We start from the raw sequence: 22013 nt of genomic DNA, 5'->3' as shown, positions 1-22013 counted from the left end.
ACTAACAAGCCGTCTTGTGTTTTTCAGCTGAAAGTGCATCAAGAGACGCGGTGCAGCAGAGTCAGGTTTCTTCCAGCAAGCCCTCCATTCTTTCATCAGACCTACTCGGACCCCTACTTCTCGAGGTATGGCACATTCTCGGCAACGGTCACAAATCGGGGTGGGATGTAGCCAGTGTTAAAGCACTGGCATGTTCCGTGGTCGGTTTGGTATCGATCCCTGTCGGTGGGTGGGCCCATTGGGCTATTTCTCATTCCAGCCAGTACACCACGACTGGTGTATCAAAGGCTGTGGTATGTGCTATTCTGTCTGTGGGATGGTGCAAATAAAAGATACCTTGTTACTGATAGTAAAATATAGTGGGTTTCCTCTCTAGGACTTAATGTCGAAATTACCATACATTTGACAATGTGGTCTAGTAGTGTCGTTAAACAAAACAAAATTTTTTTGCTAACAAATCGTTCCTATCACTTACTCGGCACAGCTTTTAAGAAAAAATACATGTATCACTTATAAAACAGCACTGAAAAGTCATTTATCACTTATAAAACATAGCACTGAAAAATCATTTATCACTTATAAAACATAGCACTGAAAAATCATTTATCACTTATAAAACATAGCACTGAAAAGTCATTTATCACTTATAAAACATGCATAGCACTGAAAAATCATTTATCACTTATTTTAGATAATTCTGTGAAAAATACATTTATAACTTATTTAACTTAACTTTTATCACTTATTCTACATAATACAGAAAAATACATTTGTCACTTATTCTACACGATACTGAAAAATACATTTATCACTTATTTTACATAACTTTTATCAGTCGACAGAGTACTGAAAAATATATTTTACACTTATTCGTCAAAAACATTGACATATATATTTCTCATTGATTTTACATACATGTAACTGTGATTAAATAGAGGATACTCCCCTCGTGTTTTGTGATATCATAATTTATCAGCACGAGTGCTGATAAATTATGATATCACAAGACACGAGGGGGGGATTCTTTTTATCATCCATTATCATTCTTTTCATTTGCGATAGTTGTAAACAATGTTAGTAATGTGGGTTGAATGTCAGTGGTAGACTCGTTAACTAGCAGAACGGCAGTGGCGTGACATCACTAATGATAGGTTTAGCGCTGAAACAAACACAGTGATGCAACAAAACATTGTCTTGTGATTAAAATTTGACCAATCAAGATTATAAGAAGCGATATCTCCTGTGGAGATATTGCAGGAAATATTGCAAATTATAGTGCCAGCGATATCTCCTACAAACGCCTTTAATGGATGATAAATACATTTATCACTAATTTGACATAGTACTGAAAAAGACATTTATCACTTACTAAACACTGAAAAATATAGTTCTCACTTATTCTACTTAACACTATGAAAAGTATATTTCTTTCATCAAATACATAGCACTGAAAAATACATTTCTTACACTGTGAAAACTATATTTCTCACTTCAATAATATATATTCCAATAAAAATATTTCAATAATACTTACTCAGCGTATTGTAAAAAGTACATATCTCACTTATTTTACATGCATGTAACATTGTGGAAAATAAAGTTTTCACTTATTCTCTTGTACATTAAATTAGTGTTTTGAGGATATCTACTGATGGAAAGAAATAAGGGAACATACGGTATTTGAGACCTACTGGAGTAGTTAAGTCTGTATAAACTACAGAGATATATTGTGGCACTGCATGTCAGTACTGTGGGGTTGACGACCAGTAACACGGTTAATTTCCTGATACTTGTGGACGAGGATTTTGGTTGCAGTCAATATTTGATGTTACTACTCGCGTGTTCCTTTATTTCTTTCCATCAGTATATTTTAACTGCTAATTTCAGCCTTGAGAATATATTTTAACTGCTCATTTCAGCCTTGAGAATATATTTTAACTGCTCATTTCAGCCTTGAGAATATATTTTAACTGTTCATTTCAGCCTTGAGAATATATTTTAACTGTTCATTTCAGCCTTGAGAATATATTTTAACTGCTCATTTTAGCCTTGAGAATATATTTTAACTGTTCTGAAGGGTACCTTTTAGCCCTTTCAGAAAATATTTTAACTGTTCATTTCAGATTTAAAAAATGTTAATACATTTTTCGACATTGGGAAAGTTTATTACTGATTTCAATCTTTCAAAATGCATTTTAACTGTTCATTTTAAGCTTTCTGAAATATGTTTTAACTGTTCATTTTAAGCTTTCTGAAATATGTTTTAACTGTTCATTTCAGGCTTTTGATGGTTTTCTCTTTGTTGTAAACAGTCAAGGAAAAGTTGAATTTGTTTCTGACAATGTTTCCCAATACTTGAAGTACAGCCAGGTGAGTGACTTGATACTGTGTCTTTTGGAACTAAAGGCGTTCCAACACAATACAAGTGCCTTGTACGAGAATAGCCGATTGGACAAGACAGACATTATAATTTGATCGGTTGCTATGCAGTCGGTTATTCTTGTGGCTACTATTATATGAGACACTTGTATCGTGTACCATTGCCCTTAAACTGTTCACACTAAGTAAAACCATTAGTCTACCCCCAAGCAAGCAATTACTCCATGAAACTATCCAAGTTGTGGTATGTGCTGTGGTGTGTGGAGGAAGTACATCTATGAAAGATCTCTTGCTACTAATTGGTAGGAGTTTGTGGTGTGGTGGTAGCAAATTGTTTCTTTGAACTGAAATGTCACAGTTAAATAACTAAAAGCCTCTTCCCCACCCCTAAACCATGTGCTGGGGTGTTGTTAGACATTCCTTTGCTTTAATGTAGAAAAATATTACTATTACCAGTGGTGCAAATGTGTCAAACATAAAATTGTGAATACTGTCATTGTTGAAATACAGAATAAACCAAATTCAGACCAGAAGTGATATTAACATTAAGTAACAAATAATAATTTTAAAAAACCCAACCAACAACCCAACTAATTTTGTTAATTGAACTCTAAAAATTACTACTTTAAAAAAAAAGAAAAAAAAAGAAGAAGTTTATTCCTGATTTATTTTGTATTAATAATGTATGGAAATCTTTTCAATATACCATGATACCTTTGACAAATATAACTAAAAATTATTGTTTACGTTGCTTTGTTAACAATTTACTACAACTATGCAATATGCTGATCAGTTATTGATCTAGAGAAAGTAGGTCATCAGTATTTGTAGACCATCACACGCGGTTTACGAAAACAGCCTGTTGAACCTGAACACAGATGACAAAAGCTGAACCGACAGATGTGCTATTCTTTTTATATATCGAGTGAAGCATAACATAGAATTGTCTGATGCCGACTTGGTGATGCCACCGGCATGCATTAGCTGGATGCTACGGTTAGCTTGCGTCTGCCGCTGGGAATGGCAGCAGGTTGTAGCGTGGTTCTGTTAGCTTAGACTGATTTAATCTGCAGCCATTGTCACATGTTTAGCTCTGGCTCTCATGTGGGGATTACAGATAGAGTTGGTTCTTTCATTCCCTCTTTGCTGAGTGTTAAGCCCACAGTTTAAACTCGAAATATCATATATCATGCTTTCGGTGCTTATGTTAATTTTTATGATTAATTATGGCCGATCTTTCACTGTCGAGCTTTCTGCAGAAAATAATTTTGAGTCTATGTAATTGAAATGAAACGGATCATAAGTACTCTACTGGGTGGTTATGGGAATAAAATGTTTCATGCGCTTAGACAAATTTTAAAATATAACCGTTAATTTCCAAGATTTTAGGGTACGTAATTGTTCCCTCTGTACCCTATGGAAATGTTGACAGTTGGTAAAAAATAAAATTTAATTTCAGAAAATCTAATTTTGAGTGATACTATTTAAAGAAGCTTAATGTAGCAAATATTTCTAAAATATTTTGAAAATACATTCAATGTTTTAGTAGTAATGTTTCCTAGAACATAACCCCTGAATTTGCATTCTCAACGTTTTGAATGCTATTTGTTTTAATACAACTCTTAGTATATAAAGTGACGTTCTTATTATGCGATTGGGCCCAGTGGTAAAGCACTCGCCTGATGCGCAGTCGGTGTAGGATCGATCCCCGTCGGTGGGCCCATTGGGCTATTTCTTGTTCCAGCCAGTGCACCATGACTGGTATATAAAAGGCCGTGGTATGTGCTATCCTGTCTGTGGGATGGTGCATATAAAAGATCCCTTGCTACTAATGAAAAAATATAGCGGGTTTTCTCTCTTAGACTATATGTCGAAATTACCAAATGTTTGACATAAATCATTGTGCTCTAGTGGTGTCGTTAAATAAAACAAACTTTGACTTTTGAAAAATGGGACATTTCTCATCGGTACGACTCCGACATGACTTGCCGTTCTGATTTAGGGGTTCTCACAGTACCATTCGATCGCATGCGACAAGTCGGTACCACTAATTGCATAATGAGAACGCCGCTTTAGCTATCTGCAGCAATACAAAAACAAAGCACAAACTGCAAAGCACAATTAAAGTTCAGTTCTTGAATTATGTATGCTAGATACTGGACAGTGGGTGATGTGTTGACCACACTCATGTAACCGCACTGCACCGAGGAACAACACATGCTGGGGGATTGCCATTGATCCCTGTCAGTGAGCCCATTGGGCTATTTCTTGTTCCAGCCAGTGCATCACAACTGGTATATCAAAGGCTGTGGTAGGTGCTATCTTGTCTGTGGGATGGTGCATATAAAAGATCCCTTGCTACTAATGAAAAAATATATAGCGGGTTTTCTCTCTTAGACTATATGTCGAAATTACCAAATGTTTGACATCCAATAGCCGATGATTAATAAATCAATGTGCTCTAGTGGTGTTGTTAAAGAAAAACTCATCCCTGACAACAAATTATGTACCCACGGGTGGAATAGCCCTGTCCCACATGGACACATGAAGGATTCTTCTATTACGTGATCTCAGACTAACAGTGATGTGCAGCGCGCTGTCACGTCCACAAATTAATTACATTAACAGTGTGCTGCAACCCGTCAGGTCACGAAAACGAAGGGGTTAAATACATCTATTTATGTAACGACCATTAGGATGTATGTTATTTCAAAGGTGGTGGTAATAGAGTTATTGTTTGTCGACTTTGATACAAAATATTTATTAAGCACTATGTAATAATGAGCATGCGTCAGTTCATTGTTGATTCGCTTAATAGTTTTCAATCGATGTGGGAATCATTTTGATAGAAAGATTGATTGGCGCTGTTTTTATTGCAAACAACATAAAAGCGTTAACAAAGAAGAGGATAGATGTAATCTTCAATGAATGGGTACGGAATGTAAAAGCTTATTGTAGACTATGGCAGTAGCTTATTGTAGACTATGTCAATAGCTCATTGTAGACTATGTCAATAGCTCATTGGCATCTTTTGTTTGGCACGTACTGCACTGGGAATAAAATAAATAAACTCTTTAACATGGGTTGTTTTTTTTAACTAAGAAACTAGAAAATAAATTTTAAAACTTAAAGTAATATGTCACCTACTCACCTAAAATGTGAACCAAGGAAAAGGAATGTTTTGTTTCAACAACACCTCAGCACATTTTAAAAATACATCTGTTTGCTGTTTAACTTAATTTGGTCATTTTGTGCAGTTGGTTGAGGGGTGGTGGGGGAGGGATGGAGGGAGGGAGGGAGAGGGAGGGAGGGAGGGAGGGACAGACAGAGGGACGGAGAGCCAGAGAGCCAGCAAAGTATCTTTTATGTACAGACGATGCACGCGCCATCGGGTACTAATTGGGAATGATGGAGGGAAATCTAAGTCTATAGAGTGATAAATACTGTGACCAATAGCACCTCCTGTAAGCATTCTTCATGTAAGTCTATAGAGTGATAAATACTGTGACCAATATAGCACCTCCTGTAAGCATTCTTCATGTAAGTCTATAGAGTGATAAATACTGTGACCAATATAGCACCTCCTGTAAGCATTCTTCATGTAAGTCTATAGAGTGATAAATACTGTGACCAATATAGCACCTCCTGTAAGCATTCTTCATGTAAGTCTATAGAGTGATAAATACTGTGACCAATATAGCACCTCCTGTAAGCATTCTTCATGTAAGTCTATAGAGTGATAAATACTGTGACCAGTAGCACCTCCTGTAAGCATTCTTCATGTAAGTCTATAGAGTGATAAATACTGTGACCAATATAGCACCTCCTGTAAGCATTCTTCATGTAAGTCTATAGAGTGATAAATACTGTGACCAATATAGCACCTCCTGTAAGCATTCTTCATGTAAGTCTATAGAGTGATAAATACTGTGACCAATATAGCACCTCCTGTAAGCATTCTTCATGTAAGTCTATAGAGTGATAAATACTGTGACCAATAGCACCTCCTGTAAGCATTCTTCATGTAAGTTTATAGAGTGATAAATACTGTGACCAATATAGCACCTCCTGTAAGCATTCTTCATGTAAGTCTATAGAGTGATAAATACTGTGACCAATAGCACCTCCTGTAAGCATTCTTCATGTAAGTCTATAGAGTGATAAATACTGTGACCAATATAGCACCTCCTGTAAGCATTCTTCATGTAAGTCTATAGAGTGATAAATACTGTGACCAATAGCACCTCCTGTAAGCATTCTTCATGTAAGTCTATAGAGTGATAAATACTGTGACCAGTAGCACCTCCTGTAAGCATTCTTCATGTAAGTCTATAGAGTGATAAATACTGTGACCAATAGCACCTCCTGTAAGCATTCTTCATGTAAGTCTATAGAGTGATAAATACTGTGACCAATATAGCATCTCCTGTAAGCATTCTTCATGTAAGTCTATAGAGTGATAAATACTGTGACCAGTATAGCACCTCCTGTAAGCATTCTTCATGTAAGTCTATAGAGTGATAAATACTGTGACCAATAGCACCTCCTGTAAGCATTCTTCATGTAAGTCTATAGAGTGATAAATACTGTGACCAATATAGCACCTCCTGTAAGCATTCTTCATGTAAGTCTATAGAGTGATAAATACTGTGACCAATATATCATCTCCTGTAAGCATTCTTCATGTAAGTCTATAGAGTGATAAATACTGTGACCAATATAGCACCTCCTGTAAGCATTCTTCATGTAAGTCTATAGAGTGATAAATACTGTGACCAATATAGCACCTCCTGTAAGCATTCTTCATGTAAGTCTATAGAGTGATAAATACTGTGACCAATATAGCACCTCCTGTAAGCATTCTTCATGTAAGTCTATAGAGTGATAAATACTGTGACCAATAGCACCTCCTGTAAGCATTCTTCATGTAAGTCTATAGAGTGATAAATACTGTGACCAATATAGCACCTCCTATAAGCATTCTTCATGTAAGTCTATAGAGTGATAAATACTGTGACCAATATAGCACCTCCTGTAAGCATTCTTCATGTAAGTCTATAGAGTGATAAATACTGTGACCAATAGCACCTCCTGTAAGCATTCTTCATGTAAGTCTATAGAGTGATAAATACTGTGACCAATATAGCACCTCCTGTAAGCATTCTTCATGTAAGTCTATAGAGTGATAAATACTGTGACCAATATAGCACCTCCTGTAAGCATTCTTCATGTAAGTCTATAGAGTGATAAATACTGTGACCAATAGCACCTCCTGTAAGCATTCTTCATGTAAGTCTATAGAGTGATAAATACTGTGACCAGTAGCACCTCCTGTAAGCATTCTTCATGTAAGTCTATAGAGTGATAAATACTGTGACCAATAGCACCTCCTGTAAGCATTCTTCATGTAAGTCTATAGAGTGATAAATACTGTGACCCATATAGCACCTCCTGTAAGCATTCTTCATGTAAGTCTATAGAGTGATAAATACTGTGACCAATATAGCATCTCCTGTAAGCATTCTTCATGTAAGTCTATAGAGTGATAAATACTGTGACCAATATAGCACCTCCTGTAAGCATTCTTCATGTAAGTCTATAGAGTGATAAATACTGTGACCAGTATAGCACCTCCTGTAAGCATTCTTCATGTAAGTCTATAGAGTGATAAATACTGTGACCAATATAGCACCTCCTGTAAGCATTCTTCATGTAAGGAGTGCAGGATGTAGCCCAGTGGGAAAATGCTCGCTTGATGTGTGGTCTGTCTAGGATCGATCCCCGTCAGTGGGCCTATTGAGCTATTTCTCTCTGTAGCCAGTGCACCACGACTGGTATATCAGAGGCCTTGGTATGTGCTATTCTGTCTGTAAGATGGTGCATGTAAAAGATCCCTTGTTGCTAATGGAAAAATATAGCGGGTTTCATCTCTATGACTGTGTCGAAATGTCCATATGTTTGACATCCAATAGCCGATGATTAATAAATCAATGTGCCCTAGTGGTGTCATTAAACAAAACAAACTTATTCTATTGAGCTATCCCCCTCACCCCCTAGTTATAAGAACATAGATTTTTGTATTTATAATTACACTTGCATTTTAATATGCATAAGATGAGTAGGACTTACTGCATATGTTTTTCATTTACACTCATGTTTGTGATATGAGTGTCATATAGGTAGGTCATAATAGACATGTTTTTGTATATTTAACTGACACCCCTGCCCATTGAATGTCTATAGCATGGTAATTGTGACACGTGCCTACTGCCAGCACATGCCTTTTCCTTTTAGTGACTAATAGTATCGGGTCTTTTATGTTAAACCTCCCCACAAACAGGACAGCACATGATAACATAGCATTTGATTAGTTGTGGAGCACTGCTTGAAATGGGGGGAAAACCCACTGTCTTTTCCCAAACAAAAAAGTTAAACTTACAGTTTGTTTTGTTTAACAACACCACTAGATCACATTGATTTATTAATCATCGTGTATTGGATGTTAAACATTTAGTAATTTCGACATATAGTCTTAGAGAGGAAACCCGCTACATTTATCCATTAGTAGCATGGGATTTTTTGTATGTGCACTGTTCCACAGACAGCACAGCACATACCACAGTCTTTGATATACCAGTCGTGGTGCACTGGTTGGGATGTAGCTCAGTGGTAGAGGGATTGGTTGAGGTGTGATGGGTCACAGGAATGGACTCATCCCCCATCCCAACTGCTTGACTGGTGAAGGAAGGAAATGTTTTATTTAATGACGCACTCAACACATTTTATTTACTGTTATATGGCGTCAGACATATGGTTAAGGACCACACAGATATTGAGAGAGAAAACCTGTTGTTGCCACTTCATGGGCTACTCTTTTCGATTAGCAGCAAGGGATCTTTTTTATGCACCGTCCAACAGACAGGATAGTACATACCACGTCCTTTGTTACACCAGTTGTGGAGCACTGGCTGGAATGAGAAATAGCTAAATGGGTCCACTGACGGGGGTCGATCCTAGACCAGCCGCACATCAAGCGAACACTTTACCACTGGGCTACGTCCCACCCCACTTCACTGGTGAATTAAAGACCATAGAACCTAGGCTACTGTCCAGTTTATGGGAGAGTTCTATTTTATCACTAGAAATAGCCTACGTGACTACAGCAGGTTTAGTCTCTCTGTATCAACCAAATGTTAAAAAGTTAGTTTATTTTGTTTAACAACACCACTAGAGCACATTGATTTATTAATGATCAGCTATTGGATGTCAAACATTTGGTAATTTTGAGAGAGAGAAAACCTGCTTCATTTTCCATTAGTAACAAGGGATCTTTTATATGCACCATCCCAAAGACAGGAGAGCACATACCACGACCTAACAGTCGTTGTGCACTGGCTGGAACAAGAAATGGCCCAATGGGCCCACCAACAAGGATCAATCCCAGACCGACCGCGCATCAAGTAAGGGCTTTACCACTGGGCTACGTACGCCCCACCCCATCCTAATGTTGAAGTCACCATATGTTAACCAACAATTAGGGGTAGTTTAAAATGTGCTGAGGTGTCATTAAACAGACATTCCTTTCTTTTTCTATTCTGAATGACACTCCATTCTTAAAGCAAATAAGTAATGTATGGTAATTTTTATGACTGTAGTTCTGCGTAGTTGGTGTTATATGTACATCAGTCATGAATCTATATAACACTGCACAGGTCACTACACCTGTCATGGTGTTGAAAGCTTAAATGTGCACCATAAATATTACCTTATGCAAATGGCTGCCCACTTGGTATGTTTTCTTTTGCATTAATGATCATAAACATTTTAATGGCCGGACACTTTTCCTGGTTCATGTGGAAGTTTTCTTAGAAAAAAGTGACAGGTCTTCTTGTTCTACTATGCAAGTGACACTATGTTGTGTCCCCGGCTCGTGACCTCGACCCAGCGCCGGACTGGTATTCGCAGGGTGTACACTTCAACACTTATTACCAGTGGTCACCTGCATATTTATACTGGGACCTGCGGCACTTGTGACAGCTTGATGCATTACACAGTAACGCCCAACAGCAATGCCAGTTCCATGCCTGGCCGACAGTTAACGTGCATGTCAGCATAGTAGTGATCGATGTGTGTTTTACATGCTTATGTTGAGATGGCTGTAATCGTCGACAAGAGATAAGAAAGCTAATGCAGTGAATCTGCATGTCATCGTAGCAATGACCATGATGTTTGACAAGTTCTCGTTCTAGCCAGTGTGCTACAATCTCGCCCGATATCACACAAGTCAAAACACTGTATACCACATACAATGCAGTGACTAATTCATCGTCTGTGAGCCCATTGGGCTATTTTTCATTACAGCCAGTACACCACAACTGGTATATCAAATGCTGTGTGGTATATGCTGTCCTCCTGTCTGTGGGATGGTGCATATAAAAGATCCCATGCTCTAGTGGTGTTGTTAAACACAACAAACTTTAACTTTTATATTTGACAATGTGTCTGATTCCCTAGCAGTGCTTAAACTGTGGGATTCCAGACTTGCTGGGTTCGTGTCCCAGGGCTAGCTCCAACCTGCAGTGAGTGAGCGAGTGAATGGGTGAGTAAGTGGGTGAGTGAGGGAATGAGGGAGTGAGTGCATAGCTTCGTGGGTGGGTGGGCTTTTTTGGGCGGGCGAGCGAGCGAGTGACTGAGTGAAGGAGTGAGTTCATAACTTAGTGGAGGGTGTTAAAAAGTTAAAGTTTATTTTGTTTAATGACAACACTAGAACACATTGACTTATTAATCATCAATGGATGTCAAAGATTTTTTTTTCATTAGTAGCAAGGAATCCTTTATATGTACCATCCCACAGACAGGATAGCACATACTACAGCCTTTGATATACCAGTCGCAGTGCACTGGCTGGAAGAAGAGATAGCCCAATGGGCCCACCGATGGGAATCGATCCCAGACCAACCACACATTAGTCCAACACTTTAACGCTGGGCTATGTCAAACCCCTGAGCTGGGGTACAAGACACATTGTCAAACATCAATATATCAAGAACTAGAAATAGCCCAATGGGCCCACCGATGGGGATTGATCCTAGACCGACAGCACATCAAGCTAGCACTTTACCACAGAACTACGTCCCGCCCCGAAGAAGTTAATGTACTATACTAAAGATTATGGATGTTTATAATAGATCTTTCTTTTTATTATCATCGATCATTAGAACATCACTAGATGTAGTCCCAACTAATCGCCCATCCCAACCGGTGCCCCACTACTAGTTTATCAAAAACTATGGTGTGTGATATCCCAATCTTCACCATGAACAAAATCAAGATGAGCTGCATATTGCTCTTCTGAAATTTTGCTAGCAGAGCAATTGCATGACATTTTTGAATAAAATGCATTAAAACTTTTACTGTAAGGCAATCAGTTTGTCACTTTCCTAACACTTAACAGTATAGTGTGGAGTGGAGAGAGAGTGGTCATTCGCCTTTCCTGGTGAAGACTATCCTACCTGGGATAGCGCTGTATCCTACCTGGGTTAGAGCTGTATCCTACCTGGAATAGTGCTGTATCCTACCTGAGATAGTGCTGTATCCTACCTGGGATAGCGCTGTATCCTACCTGGGTTAGCGCTGTATCCTACCTGGGATAGCACTGTATCCTTCCCCTAGATAGCACTGTATCCTACCTGGGTTAGAGCTGTATCCTACCTGGGATAGCACTGTATCCTACCTGGGTTAGAGCTGTATCCTATCTGGGATAGCACTGTATCCTTCCCCTAGATAGCACTGTATCTTACCTGGGTTAGAGCTGTATCCTACCTGGGATAGCACTGTATCCTTCCCGTAGATAGCACTGTATCCTACCTGGGTTAGAGCTGTATCCTACCTGGAATAGTGCTGTATCCTACCTGAGATAGTGCTGTATCCTACCTGGGATAGCACTGTATCCTACCTGGGTTAGCACTGTATCCTACCTGGGTTAGCACTGTATCCTTCCCGTAGATAGCACTGTATCCTACCTGGGTTAGAGCTGTATCCTACCTGGAATAGTGCTGTATCCTACCTGAGATAGTGCTGTATCCTACCTGGGATAGCACTGTATCCTACCTGGGTTAGCACTGTATCCTACCTGGGTTAGCACTGTATCCTACCTGGGATAGCGCTGTATCCTACCTGAGATAGCACTGTATCCTACCTGGGATAGCGCTGTATCCTACCTGGGATAGCGCTGTATCCTACCTGGGATAGTACTGTATCCTACCTGCGATAGCACTGTATCCTACCTGGGATAGCGCTGTATCCTACCTGGGATAGCACTGTATCCGAGTAGCACTGTATCCTACCTGGGATAGCACTGTATTCTACCTGGGATAGCACTGTATCCTTCCTGGGATAGCACTGTATCCTACCTGGGATAGCACTGTATCCTACCTGGGATAGCACTGTATCCTTCCTGGTATAGCACTGTATCCTACACCGAATAGTGCTGTATCCTATGCGGGATAGCGCTGTATCCTACCTGGGATAGCGCTGTATCCTACCTACCATGCCCAAAATGTATAACCTTTTCTCCATGAACAGAGCATCAGTATAGGATTACTAGTGGTATCAATTCAGTGGGATCATTACTACAACCCATTTACTGGAATCAGGGCTATACAACCCATTTGTTGAGATTTATCCTACAACCCAGTTACTGGGATCGGGGCTATAAAACCCATTTGTTGAGATTTATCCTACAACCCATTTATTGGGATCAGGGCTATACAACCCATTTGTTGAGATTTATCCTACAACCCATTTATTGGGATCAAGGCTATACAACCCATTTGTTGAGATTTGTCCTACAACCCATTTATTGGGATCAGGGCTATACAACCCATTTGTTGAGATTTATCCTACAACCCATTTATTGGGATCAAGGCTATACAACCCATTTGTTGAGATTTGTCCTACAACCCATTTATTGGGATCAGGGCTATACAACCCATTTGTTGAGATTTATCCTACAACCCATTTATTGGGATCAAGGCTATACAACCCATTTGTTGAGATTTGTCCTACAACCCATTTACTGGGATCAGGGCTATACAACCCATTTGTTGAGATTTATCCTACAACCTATATTTAATGGGATCAGGGCCACAACCCGTTCCTTGGGACTTGTTCTACAACTCATTTAGTGGGATTAGTCCTACAACCCATTCCTTGGGATTTGTCCTACAACTCATTTAGTGGGATCTGGGCTTCAACCCATTTGAATTTTCCTACAACCCATTTAGTAGGATTTGTACTACAACCCAGTCCTTGAAATCAGTTCTACTCAGAGTGATGAGTCCAATAGCCCATTCAGTTCATACTTGCATGAACCAAAACATAATTGCGGTCAATTCTTAATTACACAATTAATAATTAATGTTCACTGATACCACAGTGCTCCAAGAATCCCACCACCTACATCCCCTTACCGTAACATTCCAATATGAAGTTGGTAAGGGGCCAATATGCATTAACAATTATCGTGGCAGAACATAGCTCAGTGGTAAAGTGCTCACCTGATGTGCCGTCAGTCTAGGATCGATCCTCGTCTGTGAGCCAATTGGGCTGTTTGTCGTATTATCCAATGCACCATGACTGATGTATCAAAGGTTGTGAAATGGTGCATATGAAAGATCCATTGCTACTAATGGAACAATATAGCAGGTTTTCCCTCTAAGACTAGATGTCAGAATTACCAAATGTTTGACATCCAATAGCTGATGATTAGTAAATCAATGTGCTCTAGTGGTGTCGTTAACCGGCCTCGGTGGTGTTTTGGTTAGACCATCGGTCAACAGGCTGGTAGGTACTGGGTTCAGATCTCAGTCGAGGCATGGGATTTTTAATCCAGATACCGACTCCAAACCCTGAGTGAGTGCTCCGCAAGGCTCAATGGGTAGGTGTAAACCGCTTGCATCGACCAGTAATCCATAACTGGTTCAACAAAGGCCATGGTTTGTGCTATCTTGCCTGTGGGAAGCGCAAATAAAAGATCCCTTGCTGCTAATCGGAAAGAGTAGCCCATGAAGTGGTGACAGCGGGTTTCCTCTAAAAAAATCTGTGTGGTCCTTAACCATATGTCTGACGCCATATAACCGTAAATAAAATGTGTTGAGTGCGTCGTTAAATAAAACATTTCTTTCTTTCGTTAATGAAAACAAATTTAACTTTAAATATGGATAATATAATGTATTGTTGTTTACAGGATGACTTGTGTGGGAAAAGTATCTACAACATCATCCATGTTGGTGACCACGCCGAATTCAGCAGCAGCCTCCTGCCTATGTCACTGGGTGAGAATAACACTGTATCTTATGGACTACATAACACACCCTTAACTAGCCTCACCCAGGAGAACACACTCCGATATTACACAGCTAATTCAGTAGTAATTCAAATCTAATCACACTTTACTGCCAGCATATAACTTTTTTACCAACAAGCTGACCACATATTTACTCTGAAAAACAGATGTAAAGAATTTTAATAGTGAAGGTAAAACATGTCTTTAAAATCTCTCTCTCCCACCCCACCCACCCACCCACTGAAATCTTTACTTCCATAACAGTATATGGCTTATTTTGTAATTTTACTATCTGGAACATAAAACACAAGAAACAAATCATTAGTTATTATACAAGTATATTTCATCAAGAAAAATATTGAAACTAAACTTGAAGAATGTTTTTCAATTTTCAGGTAATGCAGTAGCATGGCCCAGTGATACTCCCAACAACAAAAGTCGTTATTTCAACTGTAGAATGCTCATAAAGCCACCATGTGAGTGTAGACTTGTTTATTTTGTTGCATTTAGTGAAATGTAATGTATAGAGGGCGAAGAATATTCAATTGGATATTTGTAATGCATATACAGTGAGAAATGTATTGCATATGTAAAGTGTATACTATGAAAGTGTTGTGTATATGTAAATTTCACATTGTTGTATGTGTAAATGTATACACAGTGTTCTCGCTGGGTGAAAATTAAAGGAGGGTGGCTGCGCAGCACCACGGGGGTGGGGGGGGGGGGGGGGAGCTTGGTGGTTACCATGTTGTGTGTGGATAGACTTTGTGTAAAGACATACTCCTTATTTTGATTACAAAAAGTGTATACGAAATACAAGCAGACTCGTCTTTTAATTGAACCGAAGATGTTATCGGTTTGATATTCACTGGCAGTTCTGGTTTTGCTGAACTGATCAAAGTTTTAATATTATTATTTTAATAAAGATTTCAAGATATACGAAAAACAAAAAAGACAATTGTGTGATCCCCTAATGTCGAATTATTTTGTTTGTTATTTCCATCTTCATCGAATGAATCGATCGCTGTGATAAAATATTATCGCCAACTAATAAAAAGTAGTTTCGTTTTTGTAGTGGCGGTGTATATATTATTTGGCACCCAAGATGAATTATTTTAATACAGAACACTACCACTTCCTTGATTTTAAAAGTGGTGATATCCCCCCAAAATTAAAAGTTTACAATATGTTATAAGAACTGCTGAATAAACAGAATGACATAAAGTAAAAATCTACAATGGGGTGTACTGCATATGTTAATGTATACAGTCGAGTGAATGTGTAAATGGATAAAGTGTGAAGTGTATTGTATGTGTAAATGTATATAATGTGAAATGTATTGTACGTGTAAATGTATATAATGTGAAGTTTATTGTGTGTGTAAATGTATATAATGTGAAGTGTATTGTATATGCAAATGTATATAATGTGAAGTGTATTGTATGTGCAAATGTATATAATGTGAAGTTTATTGTATGTGCAAATGTATATAATGTGAAGTGTATTGTATGTGCAAATGTATATAATGTGAAGTGTATTGTATGTGCAAATGTATATAATGTGAAGTTTATTGTATGTGTAAATGTATATAATGTGAAGTGTATTGTATGTGCAAATGTATATAATGTGAAGTGTATTGTATGTGTAAATGTATATGTATGAAGTGTATTGTATGTGTAAATGTATATAATGTGAAGTGTATTGTATGTGTAAATGTATATAATGTGAAGTGTATTGTATGTGTAAATGTATATAATGTGAAGTGTATTGTATGTGCAAATGTATATAATGTGAAGTGTATTGAATGTGTAAATGTATACAGTATGAAATGTAGTGTATGTGTAAATGTATACAGTGGGGTATATTGTATGTGTATAGTGAGAGTGAAATGTAATGAAGTGTCTGCAGGTGAAGTTGATGTAGAACTGAACCAGACTTGCGTTTCCCAGTGTATTGTGTGTGTATAGTGAAGTGTATTGTATGTGTATAGTGAAGTATATTGTACATGTATAGTGAAGTGTATTGTATGTGTATAGTGAGGTATATTGTATGTGTATAGTGAAGTGTATTGTATGTGTATAGTGAGGTATATTGTATGTGTATAGTGAAGTGTATTGTATGTGTATAGTGAAGTGTATTGTATGTGTATATTGAAGTGTATTGTGTGTGTATAGTGAAGTGTATTGTGTGTGTATAGTGAAGTGTATTGTATGTGTATAGTGAAGTGTATTGTATGTGTATAGTGAGTGTATTATATGTGTATAGTGAAGTGTTTGCTCCCTGCAGGTGAAGACGATGTAGAACTGAACCGGTCTTACGTTTCCCAGTGTATTGTGTGTGTATAGTGAAGTGTATTGTGTGTGTATATTGAAGTGTATTGTATGTGTATAGTGAAGTGTATTGTATGTGTATAGTGAGGTGTGCTTGCTCTGCAGGTGAAGATGATGTAGAACTGAACCAGACTTTGTTTCCCAGTGTATTGTATGTGTATAGTGAGTGTAATGTATGTGTATAGAGAGTGTATTGTACGTGTATAGTGAAGTGTATTGTATGTGTATATTGAAGTGTATTGTGCGTGTATATTGAAGTATATTGTATGTGTATAGTGAGTGTATTGTGTGTGTATAGTGAAGTGTATTGTATTTGTATGTGTATAGTGAAGTGTAATCAGTGCATTTGCTCTCTGCAGGTGAAGACGATGTAGAACTGAACCAGACTTATGTTTCCCAGTATGAAAACATGCAGATCACTGCTATTCTCCAGCCCTGTCCAGGCGACAAGTTCCCAGATGCGCACGCTGAAACAGGTAAGACAATTTTACATCTGTAGATTACGGTCCGCTAAATAAGAAAACACACTAACAGGGAGTAAAATTATGTACCCCAAAATCTTGAAAATTAATGCATATATTTTTGTAATTGTTAGATAGATGATAGTGAGAGAATTACTATTTAAAATGTGCTAAATGCTGTGTCCAGTTTCAAAATATTTAAAACCCTTGATACTTATGGTCTTTTTGGTTTTCATTACGTACCCATAAATTATTTTATGGCAGAAAGTCTGACTAATTAATTAAATAGTAATCATGAATTGGACATAAATTAATGAGTACACATTTTGTGTAGCAGATAGTGTTCAGTTTTTGATTAAGCCCCTCAAAGTTTTAAATGAAGTAGCATGGGTCCATGTTTTATTACGGTACCTAATAAAATTTATTATTGTATTTTCAAAATGTTTTGCAGTGGTTGAGTTTTTATTGTTATTTAAACCAACAATGAAAAATGTCTTCTCAGAATTGATAAAATCAAAAGAGCATACATGTTTACAATTTACCGACCTCTGTTCATTGATCAAAGAATCGTCACTGTTGATCCACGTTATTTAATATTTGCAAGTATAGAAGCACAAAGATGTCCTGACAACAAAGTCTATGCGGTAGCTGGAATTTGCGTAGTTGAATGTATTTCACAAAGCAGTCGGTAAAAAGGAGCTGTTCCAACAATTACTGTTATATATTGGCAGCCTGTAGGTTGCTGAATGGGGTTTAAAATACTGCCTGCATGATAAGGTCATACCGACCTCGCTTGTATTTAAAATACTGCCTGCACGATAAGGTCATACCGACCTCTCTTGTATTTAAAAACAGAAAGCTTTGGTGATTTTTATTTACATCTTTTTACATAATCATTTAATATTTATTCCAATGATAGTGTAATAACTGTCATATTTTAATGTAAATCTCAATACTTGTTTACATCCTATTTTATGTTTTTAATTGTCAAAAACCGTATTAGCTGCCCTAGAAAAATCATTGATGTGTGATCTCACACAGTTACTATTGTAACTCGTTAGTAAATACAGACACCTGTCATGCAGATGACATTTTGTGATAAATGTTAGGGTGGATTGCCATGAATTAAGCAAGCTACATATATTCTAATGTACATACAGTACGTGTATTTGTCCTATTTTGGTTCATGTGTAGAAAAATGAATTTTCGAAACTTGCACATATTATGTAAAAAAAAATTGGCTGATCATTTGTGAGACAGGGAACATAAACAAATTTGTTGTTTGTTTTTGTTGGTTTATTTTTATTATTATTTTTTTTTCCATAAATGTTATGTCAAATGACCACCACTGGATGATAAGGAAGCTCACATCTGCGGTCATATTCATAGTTTGAACATCCTTCTTACAATGAGAACAGATCTGTTGTGCAAGGGAGATAACTCTTGAATGCTTTAATGAATTTCAGATAACCAGACGTGTTTAGTGTGCATAGCTCGACGCCTGCCTGTCACTGAGAAATCCAATATGATGATTGGCATAGAACACTTCACAACTAAACAGGATTTAAGTGGCAAAATTATAAGTAATGATATAAGGTAATGCAATAATCAACATCACAAACTGTGATGCCTGGCAATCGATTTTGTTTAAAATGTTCTGTATGTTATAAAAGGAAAATATTTTCATCTATAAAAAACTTGTTCATATTTATCATGCTTGTTGGTGGTGTTTTAAAACATATCATGGTAGTACTAAATAGAGGTTATTACCAGTGTTTTTCGGTATCATGAATATCATATATTAGGAATAAAAATTGTATTATGCAAGTCTCTGGCAAGCATAATATACTACTCAAAAGAATTTAAGGGTCAAAAATTTATAACCAAATAAGTTTTAGAGTGTATTAGATTGATGATGTAAACTACACCAAAAATTTAATTTATTGTTCCATATTTACAAAAAACCACAAATAAACGTCACTGTATACAAGAAAGTCACATGACATGCTGTCAAAGTTGAAGGTTGTCAAACATGGATTTTACACATTAGAACATTCGTTTAATAGTGTGTGAATCCACCCCTGGCGCGAATACACTCGACACATCGTTGCCTCATGCTGTTGATCAGACGTCTGAAGAACTCTTGGGGAATGGCCTGCCACTCTGCCATAAGAAGTTGACCCGGATCATGAAGGTTGGCCGGAGGGGCATGGTTGTCCCGAACTCTCCTGCCTAATTCGTCTGAGGCGTGTTCTGTTGGGGCCAAGTCAGGCGAATATGCTGGCCAATCCATCCTGGCGATACCTTGTTGTCTGAGAAAGTCCGTTACCACCCTGGCGCGGTGGGGTCTGGCATTGTCATCTTGCAGAACTGCCCCGCCGCCAATCTGCTGAAGGCCTGGGAGAACCAACGGCCGGATAATCTCATTCAGATAGCGGATTCCATTCAGATTGCCATCCACCACATAGAGGGGGGTCCTGTGGTGGATAGAGATGCCGCCCCACACCATGACGCTGCCACCACCGAACCGGTGACGTTGTCTAACGTTAACGTCAGCGAAGCGCTCCCCAGGACGTATGTAGACACGAACCCGACCGTCGTTGAACTGGAGACTAAACCTGGACTCATCAGTGAACATCACTCGACCCCACTGAACACGTTGCCACTGCAGATGAAGTGTGCACCAGTGATGTCTGGCCGTTCTGTGACGTGGTAGGAGTGGTGGTCGAACAGCCTGGCGACGGCAGCGTAGATTATTGGCTCTCAGATGATTGCGTATGGTTTGATCAGACACTCGAGTTCCAGTCGCAGTCCGCAGATTGTCATGTAATCGGCGTGCAGTGGTTGTGCGTTGACGTAGAGCCATATTGGTGATGTAGCAGTCCTCTCTATTTGTAGTGCTTCGGGGTCTTCCCGAACGTGGACGATTTCGAACAGAATTCGTTGCTTGGTACCGTTGCCAAAGTCGGCCAACGACACTCTGACTGACACCAAGTCTCAGAGCAACATTTCTTTGCGTATTGCCATCCTGAAGCCAAGCAATAGCCCTTCCTCGATCTTCGATAGTCAGTTGACGTCGAATTTGGAGTGTGCACCGTACACGAACGCAAGCTCCAATTATACGGAAATTCAGCATTGGGAACATGGAATACACATGCAAAGCGTGCAAATGAAGCGCTTTGTGAAAAAGCAAGTTATGGGCACTTAGCAGACCTTTCGCTTTCGCCCTAATTTACGTGCAAATGTAAGCATGTTTTCGCCATTAGAACTAGTCGACAGTGTCAATGACAGTGGATTTTAATTCATTTATGGGTTGCTTAGACCCACTTTCGTCAAAATGGAACAATACCATGCGTGACATTATGGTCTAGCTAATATAATTGACATTCAATTGAAATAATGTCGAAAATATCGTCTGACCCTTAAATTCTTTTGAGTAGTATACATTATTTTTAACAAACATCACGTTGAGTGGGTACAAGTTAATAATTTTTACTCACATATATTCACTTAAATGTTTGATAAATACATGAAATAAAGTTCATATATGAATCGGTAAGTATTATTTGTGTGGGTTTTTGTAATTTTTATTATTTTTAGATCAGCTAATGGTGATTAAAATTAGACAAAAAATCTAAAAAGTTGCATTTACTTACGGGCATTTGTGGCCAGCTGTCCAGTATTTATGTCCATTATTCCAGACAACAGTTGTTTTATGACCAGAATTATTTTTTAAACCCGAACTACAATTTATATTGCAATATTTGGTGATTTTCGTTGTTGGTAAAACGATCAAATTTATTATCAAATTAGCTGTTATAATCAGCTGTCGATCCCTGAAAATGACCGCGACATGCCGCCATTGTTGTCAAGTGAAAATACTTGCCGAAAACCAAAATCAAAACAAAAGCCACCATTTTGAAAAAAAAACTTTTTTCTTTTATTATATTTCTGTTTCTGGTGAGTGTCGTGTGCAAAACGGTGGGAAGTATGAATTGGGGAATGCACTATATACAGTATGTCGACTGACGTGACGTCGGGCGAGATATCTCGCCTGCAGTACTCAGAAGGTTAATACAACATGTTTTTGTAAACTGCACGCAACTTTAATTCCAGTCCGCCATTACTAGATATTCAAATGAAGTAAAAATATGTGGCGCAGTGTCTTTTTTGAATGGAAATGACGTCAAAATAAACTAGTATGTAACGGTTTTTGTTTTCTGAATGCTGGACAGTTGTTTTAAAACATTTTTAAATGAGTATAGGCTTAGCATTTAAAGTTTACTTGTGCATCATAAACCGGTCAATTTCACGTTGACTTCTGTGTCACCATTGTGGCAATAGTAACCTGGTTATCACCTAGGTGCAGCCAGTTGTATGTGTGTAAATTGTTATTACACCTGTATTTGTTAACAAATAATGTTGTCGCCAACAGGGGCCTAATTCACAAAGGTCTCTTAGGCTCTGCTAGACAACAAAACGTCCTCTTTGTAAGTC

General features: G+C 38.1%; 1 protein-coding gene across 3 annotated transcripts in view; it reads left to right on the top strand.

Annotated features, from left to right (window-relative positions):
• The window catches only part of LOC121377184 (nuclear receptor coactivator 1-like), a 161342-nt gene that overhangs the window by 86223 nt on the left and 53106 nt on the right, over positions 1 to 22013 (top strand). For all 3 annotated transcript variants that reach the window (XM_041505091.1, XM_041505090.1, XM_041505092.1), the window contains 6 exons: positions 28 to 125; positions 2281 to 2370; positions 14627 to 14714; positions 15121 to 15201; positions 17415 to 17531; positions 18983 to 19112. In XM_041505091.1, the coding sequence (XP_041361025.1) occupies positions 28 to 125; positions 2281 to 2370; positions 14627 to 14714; positions 15121 to 15201; positions 17415 to 17531; positions 18983 to 19112 (604 nt within the window). The remainder of the gene's footprint in view (positions 1 to 27; positions 126 to 2280; positions 2371 to 14626; positions 14715 to 15120; positions 15202 to 17414; positions 17532 to 18982; positions 19113 to 22013) is intronic.

This window comes from Gigantopelta aegis, chromosome 7 (genome assembly GCF_016097555.1).
Source record: "Gigantopelta aegis isolate Gae_Host chromosome 7, Gae_host_genome, whole genome shotgun sequence".
Lineage (NCBI taxonomy): Eukaryota > Metazoa > Mollusca > Gastropoda > Neomphalida > Peltospiridae > Gigantopelta > Gigantopelta aegis.
Note: the sequence above shows the minus strand (reverse complement) of the source record. Positions and strands in the feature narration are given on the sequence as shown.